Source organism: Papaver somniferum, chromosome 5, assembly GCF_003573695.1.
Source record: "Papaver somniferum cultivar HN1 chromosome 5, ASM357369v1, whole genome shotgun sequence".
Taxonomy (NCBI): domain Eukaryota; kingdom Viridiplantae; phylum Streptophyta; class Magnoliopsida; order Ranunculales; family Papaveraceae; genus Papaver; species Papaver somniferum.
In genome coordinates, this window is record NC_039362.1 from 179,259,006 (window position 1) to 179,281,898 (window position 22,893).

At 37.2% G+C, this 22,893-nt stretch overlaps 1 protein-coding gene and 1 non-coding gene across 2 annotated transcripts; both read left to right on the forward strand.

The window, feature by feature from the left end:
* The first annotated feature begins 12,067 nt into the window (after positions 1–12,067).
* On the forward strand, positions 12,068–12,634 carry LOC113280205 (F-box protein At5g07610-like). Its single transcript, XM_026528860.1, has one exon. The coding sequence runs from the start codon at positions 12,068–12,070 to the stop codon at positions 12,632–12,634; it is 567 nt and encodes a 188-aa protein (XP_026384645.1).
* A 6,547-nt stretch (positions 12,635–19,181) lies between these two features.
* TRNAE-UUC lies at positions 19,182–19,254 on the forward strand. Its single transcript has one exon. It is a non-coding gene; the product is annotated as a tRNA-Glu (tRNA).
* The last annotated feature ends 3,639 nt before the right edge of the window (positions 19,255–22,893 follow it).

Below are 22,893 nucleotides of genomic sequence, written 5' to 3' on the forward strand. Positions count from 1 at the left end.
AATTTTTTGGTTTTCACGAAAAAATCGGAGGTGATCATCATCTTATGCAAAATTTTCGAAAACTTGATACATAAACATTATTCAGCCACCAAAAAAGATGCATAACACATTCTGCAGACGCATAACGAATTATGCAACCACTTTCTCCACTGCATAACAAATTATGCATTTGGATAACAAAGTTAAGTTATCTAACCATTATTTTGGTTAATTTTAGTGCGTACATAAAAAGAATTGATGCATAATGCAGTATGCATCCATATTTACGGATGCATATCAGGTTATGCATCTATTTTCTCGATGCATAAAAGATTGTGCAACAATTTTCTCGATGCCTAACGCATTATATAATCATATTTTCGGATGCATAACAGGTTATGCATCCATTTTCTCGAATGCATAACATGTTATGCAGATATTATTATAGGTGCATAACATGTTATTTAGCCTTTTTTTTGTTGGTTTAAATACTAACAAAAAGTAGTTGCATAACGTGTTATGCAACCATTCTCTGTACTGCATAACAACTTATACAAAAAAAAAAGGTTGCATAACTTGTCATCCACCTATAATAATAGCTGCATTACGTGTTATGCAACCATTTTCGGGACTGCATAACAAATTATGCAACAAGTTTTTTTAGATGCATAACACCTGAAGCACAACTTTTTGTCGATCTCCAACCACTGTTAACAACATCTCAACTTCCTTCCCAACATCTTCCAGCATTAAGACCATAACTAAACGACTAACCAATTCAATCAAATTAATCAAATCACCCCTTCTAATCCAAATTCTAAGTATGTTCATACAAAATTTAAACACAAGCAACATTTTATCCATATGAACAATTACAACATTCAGTAAGAAAATAAAGAATTAAACAAACATGTTATGTAATGGGGACTCTGCCATCCCATTTAATCAACATACACAACATAATGATTGGTTGGTTTCATTTTAGAAAACATAATTATGTCATGAGAACACAAGACAATAAACCATTCTTCAAGATACGTACCTTTCATAGTGTTCCTACGGATTTACCTTGTGTTATTGCTGATCCCCATTCTTCAATAACTGGTCGGTCATGCTTTTTCTCGAACACTTGATATACGTCACTGACAATGGAGAGGAACTGCACAATTGATTTTAAATGATTCATAAACTCTTCAGAAGCATCAATTCCAACAACAAACAAAATATATAGACGCATCAAAATCATCGCAACAACAATCTTCTTCTCTTCTTGTCTAAAAAGTTCCACCTAAAGCTCCAATTACGACCACATCTTGTATGGACTTGATACATTCCACTATCAAAACCCGTGAAAACTCCCTTATTTAGCATAATTAATTTCACCAATTTTGCTGGCGCTAGGTGAAACCAATAGAACCAGCACATTTGAATTTCTTCTTCAATTAGTTGTAACGCTCACGGAGCTAATACCAGCGAATCCCAATTTAAGAGCATAACTAACCGATTAACCAATTCAGCCAATATAAATCTCCACTTCCTTGACCAAACTTCAAAATACATATTCACACTAAAACCCATGATTCAAAAAATCAATAACCCATGATTCAATTCCATAGCAGCAACGGAACATCTTTCTTCACCTAATTGATTTGTTCTCAAAATTCAGACCCAATCAAGACACCACCGTAACAATTTTCCCATCTGATTCTTCATCTTTTCCTCCTCAATATCAATCACTACCACCCAATCTCCATCACCACCACCACCATTACCAGACAAAGTCAGAAGAAAGAGTTCAGAGGAGAGGAAGGGGGAGGCGCAGTGATAGTGGGATACGAGAGATTGAACGTTAGAAGAACAGAAAAGACCGAAACCTAATTTTATAAATTCTGGGTGTGGGAGAAATTTTACCCTACAAAATGGATGCGCGCCTGAGAATTTCTGAGCGTGGGTTTCATAGTGGGAAGAATCTGTAAAATGGGTCTCCCTGTAGTTTTCACATTGCTCATGCACGATGAAGCATATAAATATGAACCAGGTTTTAGGGCATACACAAAAATTTCTGGGCATACATAATTATTTTCCCATCTAGGATGACTTTATAAGGGGTAACTAATGGTAATGCAATTACTTATATATCCTCAAACAATTTAAATTACTATTATATCCTTACCCTTAATTAAGAAAAAAATAAGATCAAAATCAATAAAATCAAAATAAGTTTCCTATCATATACATCTCTTCTTCTTCTTCATTTTTCTCAACCCTCGCGAACCGTCGACAAACTTTTTTTTCCATCGCCATAATTAATCATCGATTGGTAAAAATTGATCATGGATTAAATTTAACTATATAATGACTTGCACAATCCAAAATGTACGAAGTAGGCGTTTTGAATCCTCTTCTAATCCATCAATCGAAGAACAAATAGAAGTTAAATGTGCAGAATTTGAAATTGACCCAAAAATTCAACCGATTGAAAAAACAACTCCTAAAATGGAATTAGAAGGTATTTATCACAAATCCATATCTTATTTTATTATTTATGATTGATAGAATAACTTTAATTCGGAACAAAGTTGGTTTCTAACGATCACAGGTTGATGTTCGGCTGATAATTTGTCTCAATTATCAGCCGAACTGTTCATTATTTTTCATCCTGAAAGTGCTTATGAACAGTTCGGCTTATAAGTCAATATCAATTATCAGCCAGAAACGATTATATATATAGCGAAGTAAAAGTTCGGCTTATTCGATAGTATGAAATTTCGGCCGAACATTACTCGTGTATTTTAAGTTACGAAGTTCGGCTTATATTAATTTTTCACCTATCAGCCGAACTCCTCTCTGTTTCATCACCACAATGAAAGTTACCTTAGTTGGGCACATGTTTTTCATATCGGGATTTTTTTATTTGGTTTGTGTACTGTTGACGTGTGTAATATATGATACACTTTGCTTCAAACTAATTTGAGATGGTTATGATGTTTGTACGTTGAAGATGGAACACAAAAACATCTTAATAAAGTCAATGTCAACATGAGCACTTGGACTTGTAAGTTATGAGTGGCCTACACCATAATGCTTAATTTTCCAAAACTATGCACGTCCTAATTTGAATAGAGGATCTCCTTTTGTGTCTCTCTAACTTCACATCTAGTTTCAAAAATAAAGATACCGCTTATTGATTGCGTAAATCCAAATGTTGTTACTCACGAATAGGTTCGGCTTGTTATTAGACTCTAATATAAGCCGAATTAGGATCTTGCAAATAGGTTGGAAATTGGAAAACAAAGGTTCGGTGTATAATGTTAACAGATTCAGCAAGCCGAACTGTTCATCAATTTAGTGGGTTCGGCTTATATTTTTAAGCCGAACATAGTCCTGGTTCGCCGAACCATGATGAAAAAAATACAAACTTTCGATGATTTCAAGTTACAAAAGTGAAATTAAACATAAAATAAAAGTGTACCGTGTGTCAGAAGCATTGTGTTCCTCATCTATGTATTCGTCATATGGATTTGGCTCATAAAAATCATCATCTTGAGTTTGAGTTTGTGTAAAATCATTCTCATAATCTAAGAAATAAGCCATTTCCGGATCATAATTGTAGTTGATATGTATTTTCCTAGGTTTTTTAGATGAAGAATGACCCTCCTCTTCCATTGAATCAAGATACAAATTTTTTTCTCGCTTTCTCCTTCTCAATAAAAACCTTTTTTCTTTATCCTCAAAATTTTTCATCTACACAAACCTTTATAACTAAATTATCTTAATCATTAATCACTAATCAAGATTATTAGCACTAACACTGAAAGGGCAGATTTTCCATTACCAAAAATTTTTGGTTAAGGGGCTTTTGATTTTGATATTTCCAACCTTTTTTTTCTTTATTCAGTATGCCCTAAAAGTTTTACGTATGCCCTAAAACAAGGTTCATAAATATAGGCCTAAGCACCGCAATATTGCTAGAACAACCTTCAAAGCACATCACCAGCTTTGAAATCCGAGGATGAGGCTTTCTAAGGTTTCCAAGTGTTGATGGTGGTTTTTAGTTCAGGGTCAAAATCGTAAAACCCTATATTTAGCGCTGTGATCCTACAAAGGAATAAAGGCCGTTTGAAAGTAACGAGTGCTCAAACCTCTTTACTTATACATGTATTGAACAACTCAGTATATGTATGAAATTCATTTAGAATGGTGCGCGTAGTAGCAATCCCAAATATTCTTTGAATTCTATTTTGTGCCAGCATTATTAAATAATGCATGATTCGCCTGGTATTTTTCCATGTTATGTTCTCAGTCGAACTCCAATATTTACATGACATGACGATCAATGTTCACTCTCAGCAGAGTAGCATGAATCTCCCGAAGTGCTAGTATTGGGATATGCACAAAAAATACTCCCGCAGGCTACATCTCTATCTGACAAAGAGATCAACGCGTTCACACACTTTTTAATTAAAGTTAGCGTGATCAAACACATATTTATAAATCTAGACTGTCAATATCAGTCTCAAAATAATCACGGACGCACGATCTAGCCGTGCGATTTAACAAGCTTAGGCTACTCCTAGCAGAACTAGGTAATTACTGTATTGACCGCCGGTGGGCCCATCAACGTCCCAACCAACCGGACTTTTCCTAAACGCATCCCATCTTTGTCAAAAGCCAACCCTAAACAGGGTGGTCGCGTTATTGAAAGAAGCTCGAATGAGCTAAACTGTCTAAATCAGTCTCAAAAGTGTCACAACCGTCCAACTTTGCCAGCCTGGTTGGATGGCTCGGATTTTCTTACGAGTGATTAAGGAAGTGCCAACATGCACAATGGTGGCCATCCTTCCACCCACTCGATCGGTCTGTCCATGACAAGTCTGTAAGACAATGAATCGTTTTGCCCAAACTATGGAAGACACGATGCTTAAATCGATCACTACCATCCAACTTAGCCAGCCTGTTTGGATGGCTTAGATCACGTTTTGGACAGTCAGAGAGGTGCGCAAGAGTTCACCACCGATCCAACACTATTCCTGCTCGATCGACTTACCCATGGGAAGTGAATGATGCATTGAATTGCTCGATCGAACTAGAGAAGCCGCGACTGTTTCAAAACCCTAATTGGGTTTACGACAACATACTTCTGTCGTAAATGGATCACAACCATCCATCTTCGCCAGCCTAAACGGACGGTGTAGATCTAGATTCAAGTGGTCCGAAAGGTGTTAACGTGACCACCATCAACCCATCTTTACACATGATCATCCGGTCTATGCAAACCATGGCTCAATGCCTCCCAAAGAAGGGTGGGCCACACGGTTTTCGAACCATGAATTGCATCAACGACAATATGCAGCTGCCGTAAAACATCTTGTCCATCCAACTTTTCCAGCCCAATTGTACGATGTAAATTTATTTCCAACAAACCAACAAACCAGCATGGCAATCACCGGCCGTCTCCTTTTCACGGGGAGCAATCGACCAAGTGATGGCTCGCCCATGCGGCGTTTAAACGATTACCCGAAGATGACCGATCATGCTACATTTTTAAGACGCTTATCCGCGACTTATTCAATCAAGCTCTAAAGCAACGATGCTTCGTACACATCAATTAATTTGAGGTGCTTAAATCCGATGCTTCACATACATCAAATACATACGATATTTTCTTTCGGCTTCATAAACAACTTAGTTGTTTAACCTAATAGCACTATATGATATTCTCTGCGGCAAGTCCCATGACTTGACCCACTTATTCGAGACATCAAACATGTCACAAACTGGGGGATACTCAATGGGTATTGGTCTGGCGGTTTACAGCGTGCGGCGTGCAACGCATCCATTACGGGAACGTGTCAGGAAAGGACGGACGGTTTACAATGTGAGTAGTGGGTGAAGATGCAACCGCGTGATGATCACCACCTCTCACACAACCCCACTACTCCACTAATTAATCTTTTCCACTTCCTAAGAGATCAGGGTGTGCTCAATGACTTGTATAAATAGGTTTTCAATCTATTTCAAAAGACAGAGGACACAAGTAGCCAGAAACCATTTTCTGATACGCAAGTAATAAATAGCCATACCTTCATAATTCAACATTCTGATCTCAAACACCTTCTTCGCTTGCCTCCCTAAGATCAACCCTTCTCCTTCACTATGTGACCGAATTGAATCTGGAACGAACATTTATTGGTTTAGGACAGAGTCTTACATATTGATCTCTAGAATCTAAAAGTACTCCCGTGCAGTGCATTTATTTAGGGTTAGAATTCGTTTCTCATCAACACACTCCAAATTTACCAAAAACAGCAGAATCAGTTTTTGGGGAGATTAATCTCTCGGTTGCAAGATCAATTTTGAAATTTATATGAATCTTCTCGAATTCAAGAGGGTGTATTTTAGGTTTAAACACATTCGTTAACCAAATTTCATTTCAATCACAAATATCAACTTCCACTCTGTGATACATCCTCGTCATTCAAGCTCTCCGAAAGTCATGAATGATCGAAGCGCAATCACCGCGGAAGACATAGATAGGGTGTTAAAAGATATCCTCGCAAGTCAGGATGATATCTCCAAATGGCAAAACGAGATGCTTTGTCTTTTAAGAAGTATGGTAAACCGGTTGTGAAAGGAGACAACTAACATTTGCCCGGAGAACACCATTAACAATAAACATGATGTTGGGTCTTTATCTGAAGTTCGCGCTTCCGGAAACAGTGATACAGACAGGATACCTAACCACGTCGGATATGAGACGAAAGCAAGCAGTCGACAAAATCCATCCAGCGACGAGGGGAAGAAGCAGTTTCACATGGATGCAGACTCGCCAGGAGTGTCGCAATACCCGCAGAATAAGAACAAAGGCCCAGCTTATGAAACTCTGTTGAAGAGTATATATCTCAAGACACTTGCAGAAGTTTGGAGAGATGTTCAACAATCCACAACCCAAAACACCACGACTTTACCAAACAAAGAAGCACTGGAAGAAGGGGTAATTTTCCAGGACCACCACGAAGACGAGAACTTCACTAATGAACGGTACTCAGTTCAACCGCGTCGTGGTGCCATTGATGTGGGACCCTCGGTAGGAGTTACACTTCGGAAAAAACGCCAAGCTAAACAGTCTGCGTCTATGTCAACGCACATCTCAGCCACACTCTCGAAATTATCCTCGTATCAAAACACGCAAGAATTCTCACGACAACAGCTGCAAACACAAGAAAAGCTAGACTCAAAATACCCACACTTCCCGTTTTCAATGAGAAAGGTTCTGGAGCTTTTGGAGGCTTGGGTGTAAGATGGAGTAGTTCAACTATCTCCTATATGGCGTTCACCAACCGATCAAGAGATGATTGATCCGAGGTATTGCCATTACTATACCCCACCAGTGCATGCAACATCCTGAAACGCATTGTATGGGAGAAAATTAATTCAGGGGAGTTGTGCCTATGAACTGGGAACCTTCCCTCTGTCCACAAGACGACATGCGTAGTTTCACAGTTTCACAGCTGGGGACTTTTCATTAGCAGAGGTACAATAACTTGGGTCGCAACCTAGACCTTAAACAATTTCCTGGGAGAACCTAATTTCGTTCGTTGGAACCTTGTCAACAAGTAAGTCTCGTTAAAACAACTATTTTTACGAGAGATCTTTTGAAAATTTGTTGGGGACTCGACGCACGCGTCCCATTTTGAGAATGAAGTCAATGTCGTTCTCAATTTCCACGCTATATTTTCCTTTATGTGTTTTCCTTTTCGTGTAATGTTTGCAATTTTCATGCAACATGCACAATTTCTCTAAGTTACATTACTTAAATTAGAATTTAATACTGGACCCGATCATAATTTCTTTCAGAAAACTACCCATGAATTATCGCAAAATCAAATTCAAATATTTTCATAAAAAGCAATCACTTGCTTGGTCAAAAAAAGAACACCATCAAATCATGAAAGGAATTCCTCACGTCACCGAAAAACACCTAAGAATAAAGAAAAACATAAATTATTCAAGGGAAGTCGTCCAACAACAACTCGTTATTCCTGGACAAGGCGTCTTTCATGTTCTGGAGAGCAGTCTGCTTCAGCTTCAACTCCTGGGACAATTTCTCGACTTCTGCCTCTTGCTGAGTAATGAAGTCCATGGATGGAACATCCTCTATTACGCCTTGCAACTTCTGAATTTCAGAAAATCCTTCACAGAACCAAGAGGCTTTAAACTCGTACTTCACGAACGCATCTCGGTGGGAACTTCCAGTTTGAAACCATGTCCTCAGAAACGGTGCGCCCAGTCACGATGCTCATGCCATAAATGGAGGATAAAGATTCTTCGACACGTTTGACTAATGCAAAGCGACTTTTAAGCTTCTTGGAAGTGGCGATGTGACCATGCTTCTTCCATATCTTGGTGTATAACTTTTCATACTTAGCTGGCACACTGAATCCTCCTACCAGCACATGATGTACGAAAGGAGCGTCGAAAGAAGGGTAAAAAATGACCCCAGCAGCGGTGGAGTGCACAACTAATGCCTTGTCGTCCGCAGAAGTCTCTTTAAATGGAAGGACATCTACAACCGTAGATGTAACCTCTCTAGTGGTCCTTGCATCATCATTTTCCTCAACCTCAAGGTTGGTATCTATCACAGTCTTGTCTCCCAACTAGCTGGAACAATCAGGATCTCTGCTACACTTGGAAACGCTCCCTTCGCCGTCCGAGCCTTTGTCATCCTTATCCTCGCCTTCAAGAGGTTCAGTATCTCCGGACTTCTCTAAAGAAGGTCCAGTATCGCCAGAATTATCTAAAGCAGGTTCAGTATCGCCGGATTTCTTTAAAGTTGCGTTATGTCTACGTGCCAGCCTCCTAAAAGCATCTTCCTTCCTGAGACCCTAATTTTGAATAAGAAGCACATTCAGCGAGGATTTTCCGAGAAGACTAAAATCAGCGGATCAAAAGAGAAAAAACTTAAACTACCTGCATATGGGAAGAATTTAAAACCACCGGTCCACCCGCCTGCTTCTTAGACCTCGCTCTTGCATCCTGGGGACTGCGGTCATCAAAAGCGTCGGCCCTGGTTCGCTTGCCTCGAAGCGGCTTCAACAATTTATGCTGCTCCAAAATTTCGAGTGTAGGCTCGCCGTGAGGAACTGTTACAACTTCTTCCGAGAACCTTTGAAAAGCTAGTAGCTCTTCTCTCCATAAAACCTTATACCTACTAGTCGCCACTGGTTTCCTTCCAAGGAGCGGGAATGGAAGGCTCTGCTTTGTTGCAAAGATGCTAGCATCGAGAACGAATGGCACCATATCCGCTGAAGGCATTGGCGGATGATGAAGTGGGATTCCTTGATCAAATCCTATGTGGCGAGCGGCTCTGTCAATGTTATAAGGAACCGCAGTAAGAGATTCATCAAAGAAAGATGGAATATATCCCGGTATACAACTTCGCAAAATTATAATCTCACCAGGGCTCATATCCTTTCCATCGGTGTGCAACACAGTGTCAGGAGAAGTAGCAAAGGTCTTTGGTCGAACCACGGAAGAATGAATCGGTTTCCACGGGAGGAAATCTATGGCGTACATGTTATCGAAAAAATAAATAAGCTATAATCCAGGTTTTGGACGTCGGTTTTTGTTAGAGCACTGCTCGGTCAAACTTGCATGGGTTGCTATCTCAAGCATGTTAGTCAATGCTATTGATCAAAACTATAAGTCACTACAAAATTAATGACTTTTAGCCACGGAGAGTAACGTGGCAATTGGTCCAAAAACCGTGGCAAAAGATAACTAGCCACGGCGCACATGGCGTAACAAATAGTCCAGTGGTAATTCTTTTAGCCACGATGTTTCCCACGATTTTCTTTTCGTGGCTATTGATATAAGGTCATTTGTCACAGAGTTCAGCGTGGCTAATTACTGGCTGGGAAGTGACATCATCTTATATCTAGCCATGCAATTTCAATGTCCGTGGCTATTGGTCTTACTATTTTCCATGTTTAACTGTGTCCCAAAGGTCATTCCTCAGCTTAAGAATATTTTTAGATTGATAAAAAGATTAAATAACACCGGCATCATGCATCCAGATGAAATTATTCATTCATTAAAAATACATTTTACATAATCCTCTTTTTCATTAAGTTCAAGCTAAAAAAGGGAAAAACCAAACCCCCCATACATGAACCTAAGACTGGTAATTAATAATAGTTTTTTCCCGAAAGTAAATACATCATCAGGTTTAACTAAAAAACAAAATAGACTAAATACTTCGACATTGCGTCCTTCCTAGTTCTTCCAAAACCTTCAACATAGATCTTCCTTGTATATAAGCACTTAGTAGATTTTTCCTGCGACATAAGAAACATCAAATTTAACATAAATGATAACCTATAAATGAACATATTGAGTTCTTTATATATAATGTACTATGAAATATTGACTGCTTTATGAACATATTGAGTGCTTTATATAATATCAATTTACTATGGATGTACTATAAAATGGCAATACTCTAGACACAACCAACAATGCGCTCGAGTTTTTTTTGTCAATCTCCTACCTTCTTCTGCTCTCTAATTCATTTTAAAATGAGTAGAGGATGAGAATGACTACCTTAATAGCAATAAACGTCCTTTGATTAACATTATTTGCTTGATTCTACAATGTTGCAGTAGAACCTTGTGCGTTCCGCAACACCTCAGGTATCAGACCAAAAAACAAGTTTAACAGAGAATTTTATGTCTACCTTTTGCAGAACAAGTTCAGCTCTTCCAATGAGAAACCCGGATATGTGTCAATTATTCTTGTTTGCAACTTTAGTAGGATTCTTCTTCTTCATCCTTGGTATTCTTTGACTTCTTCTAACTGACTTGCCATGCCATCTCTTAGGTGATGAACCACTAGTAAAAACTGGTTTAGGTGGAGTCTTAGAGACTGGCTTCTTTGGAGTCACATTCTTTTTGGGTGTCATTTGTGGTGGAGGAGGCTGTGAATCTGCAGTAACCTGAGATACATCTATCTCACCATTCTCATCTAGTGGCATCACTTGCAAATACAATGTAATCCAACCATGTTCATCTTCAATTGCATTTTCCCAGAAAAACCAAAATTCTACATCATTAATGATGTTTGATGGTAGGCATGGATCAACAAACCATAGAAGGTCCAATGTCTCCCTACTGGTTAATCTCAACATAGGACTAATCCTAGACTTTAACTGATTTATACCCATATCTTCTCTGGACAAACCCTTAAACTCAAAACACATAGCAGTGTTGATTAGATCCTTCACCTTAATATTTCTGGTTGGAAATATGTCCTGTTGAACCTCTTTAACCACTTTAACCACTTGTTTTCTACAATTAAGAACAACAAAATATATATCAGAAAAATTTATGGAAAACCCATCTCAGACAAATTCTAGAACCATAAAAAACCTAGAAATCAATTATCACACAAACCATAAAAAACCCTAGAAACCAATTTCAGTTAATCATTATCAGCAAAACCCAATTTTGAAATTAAGAAACCCTAGAAATTTATCAGTAGAACTTCATTATCAGCAGAACAAATTCGAACTTCATAAAAATTCTATAAACAGAGAAAACCCTAGAAATATAAACACCGACAAACCCAAATAAATCAACCTTACAAACAAAACCCATAATAAGTTCATCACTGAAACGTTAAAATCAACCGAGAAACCTCAAAAAACAGATTAGTGTTTTTTGTTACCTCTCTGTAGAACGCTTCTTCCTTCTCGTAATCTTCACCAGCAGGAAATCTTCAATTTGTTCTTCGAATCTCAACTAACAAAACACTGTTTCACTGATTTATCTAAAAACCCTCTCTGAAGAACCCTCTCTGAAGAACAAAAGAGAAGAAGAAACTAAATGAATCGATTTCTCAATCCAAGAATCTTCTGGTATTCCTTACACCTTCCCGCGCTGTCGATAATAACAATGAAGAACTATCTTGGCCATTCAATTCATCCTCGAGATTTCGTGTTACTTAGATTTGGCTCTCAGATAGCAACACATGGAGATCTTATCGAGACACGTGGAGGAAGATCGATTCAAATCCTTTTTATGGGCATGATATGAGTTTTTGTATGTCTGGGGTCTATTGGAATGGTTGTTTAAACTGGATTGCGAGTGGAGAATTTGTAAATGCTGAGTCCTCACTGTATTTTGATCTCGATACAGAACTTGTTAAGACGTTGCCAGCTTCGCCTGATGCTGATGAGCAGTCGAAAGTTATGTATTTTGGAGAGTGTGGTGGTCACTTGTATCTTATAGAGCATCTTAAATCATGGTATACCCATTACAACGTTTTGAAGATGGAGACTGATTATTCTGGGTGGAAACGCTTACACAAGCTTGACTTGCAAAGTCTTATCAGTATGTATCCAGGGATAGATGGTCCATTTCCTGAACCTAGAATTTTCTGGAGAACAATAGTTTTCTTGGAGGAAGATGAAGAAGCAGAATCATTGTCAAAACTGGTGATGGTCGTACGTGGGAAGGAGGTTATATCTTATGATCTTAATGAAATGAGTGTCACCAAAATCCATATGTTTCCTGGTTTATATTTTTTTCTCGACGGTCCTAGAGGAGGTGTATGGAGTCATCTTTATCATTATATGGAGTCACTTGCGAGTGTTTGATACCATAACTCAGATTTTTGTATTTTTCAAGACTCTTTATCAAGCTGTTTGTCCTTGATATATGTTTACAGTTATTCCTGTTCAGATACAAAGCAAAAAAAAAAAAAAAAGAATAAGAAGGAAATTTATTGGAAAAAATAGTTTTTCAATTCATTTGTTCGAATGATGCAATAACAAAACCTTCTTGATTCATTTTACCAGTGAGGTGCCGATATCGACGGATATGAAACTAAGTATGGCAAAACGTTTTGGCATTCCGATTGTTGTCGTATCTGAAAAGAAAATACCTTTCCATTCAAATTTTATGAATAAGTGCTTAAGCGCAATCAATAGTATTAACTTTGAGGCCTGCAATGAACTCAAAACAGCGAAGAATAGAGAATAAATTTGAAAGTTTTTCTTTTTTTGTGGTCTACAGATAGAATAGTATCATCAGCATAGTGCAAGTGGTTCACCACCTGACCACCTTCCACCATTGAGAAACCATTAAACAATCACATATTTGCTGCTTTATCCAAATATCTGGAGAAACCCTCCGTAACAATGTTGAAAAGAAGTGGAGACATGGGACATTTCTTCCTAACTCCTCTTGTGCTATAACACAAAGAATGATGCAGTTGCGTAGCAAAATCTGACCCACTTACACCGTTTTTTGCTGAACCCCATCTACTTCAATACAAACTCCAAATAATACAAATTGACCTTGTCAAAGTCTTTTTTAAGATCAATTTTGCAAATAATTTCTGATTTACCATATTAAAGTCTAGAGTCTACTAATTAACTCATTAGTTAGTAAAGTGCCATCAAAAATTTACTCATTGCGTAGATTTTTAAACAACTTTCCAACGAGATAAAGTTTGTATAATTCAAGGCTTGGATTTTTAATTAGGTAGAGGGCTTTCTTTTGTGTACCCCTAAACTTACTAGTGGTACCCGTTTATCTTTATGCCCACTAATTTTATCTACCTACCCATCAAAATTATAAATTTTGCATACCTCTGTATATCACGGAAGAGGGACACAAACTCATTGCAGTACTTTTTTCTTCTCTAGCTTCTCCGATCTCCATCATCCATCTTCTATTAGTTCTTGGTCCTTGAAATATTCTACATTTCTTCTTATTACTATATCTTTTAAGTATCACTATGAGGTGACCTGATATGCTTGGATCAGTTATTGTAAAATAAAATTATGTTCTAATCCAAAGTCCAAACCCTAAATATATATGAAAAATGGGTCATTTGTCCAAATATTTTTAAATCACCGTTCAAATGGACGAGTAAAAAATAGTTTGGGTGAAATGGCAAAAAAAAAAAATAGTAAGGATGAAACTGGATACATCCTGTGAAAATTAAAAATAAAAAAAAAATATTTGAAAATGGGCACGATGAAACTGGTTACATCCTGCCTATTTTTACATTTTTATCCATTTAAACAGTATCAAAATCTAACTATCCATTTCACCCAGGAATTGTTGATTTTGGTCTTTTTAGTTAATTTTGTGAAATATATATTGGACGCATAAAGGTTAATGCTCCAAGTGTTCTTTAACAATTCATAGAAGAAGAATGTTCTTTAACAATTCATAGAAGAAGAAATGACTTTTGACCCTTATCATCGGATTGTGAAAAGACGTGATTTTTGCCATTTATGTCGTTGATTTATGAATGATGATTTTCTTTGATCATTTTGATAATCTTATGTATTGGGATTTTCGCATTTGCAAATTGCAACCTCTGCACCAATTCCTTTATCATAAGAGCTCTCAATGGGTTTGTCTTATATTCATTGTTTTATGTATCAAGCTATTAGGTTCGTAACACCTCTGTACTTCAATCACCTTATTGGCTTGCTCAAACAATACTGTATAAAGCAATCGGCAAACTAATCCAACGTGCAACTGAATAAATCAACTGACATCTTACTCTCAAAGTCAAAAACAAAATTTGTCGACTAAAAATCTCTGTACTTATTGTCCAAGCGATCTTTTGAACGAGGGTGATTAGTGTTGTAATTAAGGAACGCCCAGTTTTTTGGCACACAAAAAAAAAAAAGGAACGCCCAGTTTTAAGAGGGGGTATGGGTATAAAAATCTTTAATAATTCAATAGTTTTCATGTTAACTAAATCTTACCAACTTCACTAATTATTGGGGGTAGCGTTAGTATATTTAGGGGTATATAAAGGAATGCCCTTTAGGTATTGTTATATTTTAGTTTGTTTTCTAATTATACTTTAAAAAGATAAGATACACAAGGAGTTATAGAAACTAGACTAAAAGGGAGGGGCTTTTTTGGTTTTGCGGTCCGGACCGTTTCCAATTTTTTTGTGTCAAATTGAAGAAAAAGTCATGCTTCACATTGGCACAAACTCACCATATATAGAGTCCTCTCTCGCTTCTTCCATCGGCCTAATAACTACCCAAAACTGAACTGTACTTTCCGGGGAAAAAGCTTTGTAAGTAAAGATATAATTCTCTCAAAATTAAAGTTAAAACACGAATCTGGAAAAAATAAATAATAATAAATAAAAAATCCTAGCTCCTAGCACGGGTTACTATCTAGTTTAGGTGGTTAGTAAATTAGTTATAATTTTAATTAGATTAAAATGTAGGGTAGGTGCTCTAAGTAAACAATGGTCCACCAAAAAAGCAACGTTCCAAAAGAAATCCTCCTATGGTAGTTAATAATATGATTTCATGCGAATTCTCTCTGTTGTAATTAAAAGCTGAATCAAGCTCTCTTCTTAAAGTTTTTGGCCCCACCAGAGAATATTTAGACCAATGGATTCTTTTGAGAAAATTTAGACCAATAAGAAATAAGAGCTTCTGGCCCCACCATAAAATAATTTCTTAAATAAATAAAAAAAAACTTTTCGGCCCCACCGAAAATAATTCTTTTAAGTAAAAAAAATACCTTAGGTAAAAAAATCATACCTCACGATTAAGGTAGTTTTTTTTTTGTTTCTACCTTTTTAATAATTAAGGAATTCTTCACGTACAAAAATAAAATATATCGAATAAAATAAAAAAATCCACAGGTAAAAGAAAGAGAAAATATTGATTAAAAAAATGCTTCATGGGTATTTTTATTTTACCTTTCTACCGGTTTATTAATTTAATCCCTTGTGTATGGCCTATACTAAAAAAAGAAATGTGGAGTTCTTCACGGGGAGAAACAAAATATATCTTGAGTTTAAAAAAGAACGTGCAATTGGGGATATTTTAAAAACTAATTGGGGGAAAGAGGAAAAAGGCAAAAATTGGATCCAAATATCAATCAGGTCATCCTTTATCTAAGTATTTTTTTAAATCCTAATCTGCCCCTCACTAATCAGGTTTAGTGGTTAATAATAATTAGTAAAAATCTTAAATATTTGTTAAATGATTAGTATGTATTTGGGTGAGTGAGATGAGAGTAGAAAGATGGAAAAAAAATTGAGAGGGAATTTTATTTGGTGAAAGTGGAGGATGATTGTGAAGAGAGAATTGATGCTTAGAGGTTGAAAATTTGATTTTGTTTTCTTTGAATCCACCATTGTTGCGGCTGAAAGAGCTCGGTGTCGGCATTGTATTCAACCGAAAAACCATGCCGACATTTGTTGGAAATTTTCATAAATGTTTGCCACTATCCGGAGGGGTCCGGGACAAAATTTTCTGGTTTCTTCAAAACCTTTTCTTTTGTTTTAATCAGTCCACTTCCGGCACAGTCAGTTAATTCTCGAGCATGCCGGTACCTATGCCGGCATAATATGTTCCTTAAATTTCTATGCCGGCACATAGTTCCGGTATTGAATTCATCAATTCCGACATGGTCTTCATCACTTCCGCCGATGTAAAAAATATATTTCCGGCATGGTCTTCATCACTTCCGATATGGTCTTCATCACTTCCGACATGTTCTTCATCACTTCCGGCGTGGTCTTCATCACTGCATGGCCTTCATCATTTCCGGCGTGGTCTTCATCACTTCCGAATATGAAAAAAATAAATCGTTTTCAAAGTGAGGAGCCGGAAGAGAAGGAGAAGAGAATTTGAAAGGGAGTGGGGAAAATTTAGAATTTGAAAGGGAATGGGGAACATTTGGGTTTCAAAGCTTTAACCCTAAAAGAGATTAATAAGAATGGAGATGGAAATGGGAACATGATTTTGTTTTTTGATTTTTATTTTGAGGGAAGGGTGCTTTAGTATTTTTGTCCCCCAAAACACCCCTTAGCAGACACTATTGGTTGGGGGAAGTAATTCATATCCCCCAATTAGTTTCCATATCTCCAATTGTGGGTTTTTAAAAAAATATTAGACAGGTATAAAAAAATCTATCTTCATTTCAGAGGTAGAAAAATATTTAAAAAAAATCTAACCATATGCCTTAAGCCTATTTTTATTCACCAAAAACTTTTCTCGACAAAACATTTAGGACCGTACGCATGGGAGCAACAACTATATATATCTCAAATTTTATTTTTGTACCCAAAAACTACACCGGCAATAAAACATATATATTGTGATCAGAGGTGTGAGAGTAGTTTGTTGGTGTGCGACCAGTAGGGGTGAGTATGGGCCCCTATAGACCGGTTTTTACCTCATCCGCATCCAATCCAATACATTACGGATTTTAATTTGGCATCTGCATCCAATCCACATCCAACGAATTTGCATCCAATGGATACACGGATGGACGGATTGGTACGGATAATCCAATGGATTTGTTTTAGTTAAAATTTATAATAAAGAAAATAAAGTCAACACAAATGACTCCTCATAAAACCTACATATTCTATATATGTATATGAAGATAAAAATACCATGTACAACACCCCCAACAAACACTTTAAGAATTTCTAAATGATCCATATTATTTTTTAGAACTATATAAATGCACTTAATTTAACGGATATGGATGTCTAATGAATTTTCAAAGTTGCATCCGGGTCTGGCCCGTAAACCGTTGGATTTCAAAAATCCCATCCACATCTTACTCATTGACGAACGGTCCGAGGATCCATCCGCAAATAAATGGTTGGTCGCGGTTAAATCCGCGGATTACGGACCAAATGCTCACCCCTGACGACCAGAGTAGAAAAAGAATATATACATATTTTCTACAAATATCTTGGCCCATGCCATAGTGAGTCAAATGACCACTTATGACTTATCCCACTATCGTAGATGCCCCAAGCTGTCCCCGAAATTTCTGATCAGCCTCAAAACCAAAAGTGCATTCTTTCAAAACCCCGTTTTATCTTCTTCATTATCAGTTCCCTCTCTATGTACTAACATCTCACTCCACTCCATCAGCAGCAGAATCAGCCGCAGCAGCAACTTACCTGCTATTTTAAAAACCTTAACAGAAAGGTTTGGAAAGAAGGTAACAAACGAACCCTAATTTATGAAATTTCCCCCCTTTTTCTCAATTGTCTTTGACATACTTAGGGTTTGTCTAAGATTTGAAGAAATTAAAGATTTGTTAACCACATTGGTACAAATCTGAGTGTATGAATATGAGCATCGACCATATTGGTACGAATCTGAGTGTTAATTTGAGCCGTGAAAATTTCTAGGGTTAGAAAAATGAGAGCTGGGTCTATTGGTTGTAATGGCTGTGGGTGGAGGTGGTGTTTAGCTAGTTGATCATGGTGTTGGATTTTAGGAAGTTGTATACAACAGGGATTTTGTTGTAATGATGGTGGGTGGTTGTGATATTGGAAGTAGGGATAAATCACGGTAGAATTTTAAGAAAATGTTTTAGTTTATCTAATTTTGTACTGTAAATGATTTGGATGCCTAGATTACTACTTATGTTTTACTATTGTGTTGCTTCGGCAGAGTTGAGGGGTTTTAGATGTTAAGGCAGAAAAGCGGGTTGTCATTGGTCAAGTTACAGGTGCGAGTAGTGTAGTGTGCCAGATGCAAAGCTCCCAGTTTTGCAATAAATCTCATTGTTATCCTTTATGCTATCGTATATGTTTTTATGTTGAATCAAGACTTGCATAACGTAATTTCAGAAGATAGATTATGCAAAAACAAAGTCAGACTGTTAAAACTGAAGATGAGAAGAAAAAAAAACGTATAATGTTCCAGCTGGGAGGATTGTGTGTAGTGACGTTACAGCTGCTAGCCTGCTAATAATGAAAAGCTTCCCTATGGTATGTCTTTGCATCTCATTGTTCTTTTGTCGACTTTTTCATGCCAAATTGAAAATCTCATGTTTTGGTTTGTGATTGTTTGGTTTAGCAGAGCTGAAGAGATCTCTTTATGCTCTATTCTCTCAGTATGGGAGGATTTTAGTGAAGTTATAGCTGCTAGTAGTATAGTGTGCCGGATGCAAAGTTTGAGTCTTATTGCTGTGTCATTTTCTATTCTTGCATAATGGAATTTCCCCAGTTAAAATCTTTGCATAATCTCCTCTGTGAGTGTGTGTGTGTGTGTGTGTGTGTGTGTGATTGTTGTTCAAACTATGTTGCGAAAGAAGATAGGGAACCATAATGTAGCCTGCATCTGTTTTATAACTTTCTGTTTTTTTAGGAAAGCCAAAACTGTATTTTCCGACTCCATCTTAGCTCAACTGGTAGAGCACATGGCTTTCGCCCGTGTAGTTGTGGGTTCGACTCCCACAGATGGCATCGTACTTGTGTGAGTAAGCAAAAATCTATGCTTTATTTTTATTTAGAAGCATGCCATGCAACATCGCCTAACTTTTCCATGTTGGGATCACTGCAGCCAAGTGACTCTTTTTAGTATTATTTCACTGACCAATAGTTAGCGTAAACCTTGAAAATCATTAGAATAGGTACTACATTTTAGTGCAGATATTGGGAACACAAAATATAACCAGGACTCCCTTACAGGGAGGTTTGAAACAACAAGAAAGAAGACAAAATTTCTTAAAACCCATGGATTGTACATTTTTACATAGCCGCAGGTGAACCTACTGAATGTTGCATCACCATAACCATCTCATAGTAGCACTGCGAATGGGATATACAGCATAGAGTACCAAATAGATTCAGTATACTACATAAGATAAAAGAAAATACTGAAAGTAAAAAAATGCAGTCTGACAAAGACAGGATTGCAAAGATTGTCAGCAGCTTGCAGACTCCAAGTCTGGTAAGCATCCACAAGCAACTGGCAGGCAAGGCATGCACAAACCGAGCAGCAGCACCACACATTAACTCAGAACCTGAACAAACTAATCTTCCTGGATTGAAGCATCCGCATCAGAAATAAGTTTCTACCGAAGTGGAAGAAGTACATCTGCCCCGGTGTGACATTTACCAGCAAACGGCTCAGTGTAGTCGACGGGAGTTAGCTGGCCTGCTATTACAGCATATTGTATGCGGATTTCTTGCAGCTTGTGAGTTGTCCATATCATAGCGAAACGCTTCCCAACTAATCGGTATATGCTAGCGTATAAAGTTCTCTCATTCACTGTTGTTCTCGAAGGGTTGATGTACAGGTTTTTCACTATCCTTCCCAAAGCCACCCCAATAAAGTAAGCATCCGCAGTCGTATTTTCACAAATTCCATGAGAGTCGTACTCATGGCGCCAGAATATGACATTTCTGCGATTAATTGCGTCTAACCAGTATTGGTTCATCCAGCTACGGATACCTCTCAAAAGGTTCTCGTGAAATGGATATCCCCGACAAGATGATACATGTGGCTGGTTCACCATCCATAAGCCATGGATGGTGAATTCTTGGGATAATTGTATTCTAGAGCAAATTTGCCTCTGACCACATACAGTAAACCCCCACTGAAGTGCAAGTATGTAATGCATGGATGGAGGTCGTGCTGGTGGTGGAGGTAAATAAATACGAGGTTGTGCTGGTGGTGGTGGTGGTGGTGGTGGAGAAGGTGGTGGAGGTAATTGAATGCAACAAGGTGGTGGTGGTGGTGGTGGTGCAAGCAACTGAAGGGGGTTGATAATAATCGGAATTCTAAAGGCTGGCGGACAAACTGTGTTAAACAATGACAATAATTACATTTCAATACTCATGAAGAAACAAGATTGAAATCATTGCAGAAAAGAACAAAAGTAAATTACGTACCTGGCTGTGGGTTGAACAATTGCACCATCAGCAGGGGGGAGAAAGTCATCATCATAAACAGAACTACAACCACAGAAATCGTCGCTCTTGGCCGTCTTTGTCGTGACATCTTCAAATCAAGAAACAAGAATCTGGTCAAATAGTGATTAAAGAATCACAAATCTGGTTCTTGAACAGATGATGAAGAAGTATTTGGTAGAGGAATTGATTTTAGGAATCTTGGATGAAATTCTGCAGAAGTATTTGGTAGAGGAATTGATTTTAGGAATCTTGGATGAAATTCTGCAGAAGTATTTGGTAGAGAAATTGATTTTAGGATTTATGGAAGTAAAGTTTTGGAGCGTTGGAGGGTTCTTGCAAAGATGATGAAGAAGAATTCCTGACAGGGGTGGTTCTAGAATTCCTATTCTTAAATACTTGAGCAATTTGAACTTTAGGATTATTGTTCAAGAACAATTTTTTGAGAAGAAGAAGAATTCTTTCTGAACTCAGTGAAGAAGAAGAAGAAGATGGAGAGAAGTTGTGTTGAAGTTTAAGGCCGAGTCTGAACTCAGTGAAGAAGAAGAGGAGGAGGAGGAGGAAGAAGAAGACCTTATATACTCAATTACTCATGTAAGCAAATTAGTGCTCTGTTTCTACTCGGGCAAACAAGTTTTCCTTAGGTTTGATAGTAATATAGCTGAATTTTCAGCGAAGGCTCTTGAATCACACGAACTCATGCGGTGAAGGTTAACACTGTGGTGCGGTGTCCTTTAACAGAATTCAAAGTATTTCTTTCCCTCCATCATACACGTGACAGTCACGTGTCTGTTTTATTATACGTTAACTCTACGCATGTGGCGTGTATGTGTGTAAATTGGCAATGGGTACTCAATTATCCGGAACCAAACCGGACTCGGTTGATTCAGGTTCTAGTTCCGGGTCCTAAAATTCGACCCTAGTAACTTAAATGCCCGATTGGCATATCCAATTTGGACCCAAATCTTACCAGGTAATAGACATCGGATACCCACGAATAATAGGTACAGTGTTATTCTAAGTATTTTGCTAGTTTTGACTTGATCTTTTTTTTTTATCATTTTTCCATTTCTTTTTTACATTTAATTTTTATTTAGAAATTTAGTAAAGAGATATTAATATCTTTTTCTAATAATAATTTGGATTCAAGCTGAAAAGAGAAAGATATTTAGTTTTCGAGAATTTTTTGATAATTTTCGAAATACTCAAAGGGTACCCGAAACCGATGGATACCCTGGGATTTTATCAGATTGGGTTCCGAGTCACCAATTTATGAACCAAACCCTACTTTTATCGTTGAGTTCAATTTCGGGTCCAGCGTTACTCAGGTGGAACTGAAGATATATCAAATACATCCCGGAAAGATACGACAGTTGGTTAAAAATCGGGTGTTTAACTCCGGTTATCTCCAATGTTTGCTCATGTCACACCTCCGACATCCAACAGTTGAGAAGGCACGCGTTTAATTTTGATCGCGCGCTGCGGTGAGGCCTTTTGCTTTTCTTTTCTTTTCTATTTTTTATTATTTTTTTAAAATCATTTCAAATATTATTTCAAGATGACATTGAGTAAATAAAATAGAAAAACAAAACTACACAAAATATCACAAATAAAAACTACAAGAACCAACCATACCCTGCACTAGGTAGATCAAATTGTTTCTTGATAGAACGTGAAATATAGTCAGCATTTTTTTCTATTTTTGAAGGAACATGAGCAACATCCCCCAATTTCCTGTAGTATATAGAAGGTTTACATCAATCAAATACATTATAATCGGAAAACATGAAAAACACAAAACAAATATCTATTCTAAGATACAAAAAGATATTAGATACAAAAACAAATTCCGATTCCACTATTTGAATTTATGTTCTTCACCGAGAATTTTTTTTTTCTTCTTCATGAAACTAAGGTGCTCCTGAAAGGAGTTATTTGCACGATGTAATCATAGTGTATCTTCATAAGAATGCAAATACACGTCACTCAAATATTAATTCTCTTGAAGGTATTTATATTCTCAAAAGAAAATATACTTTGTTGACAGTTGAGGAGATGCAACTCTAGGTATAGAAAATAAATATCTCTAATCTTTAAATTCAAATTTAGGTTCAATGTCAAGAACCCCCAAATGTCAAAATGGAAATTAAGGTTTGTAAGTTCCCATTTATATTAACCAGCATCAATAAA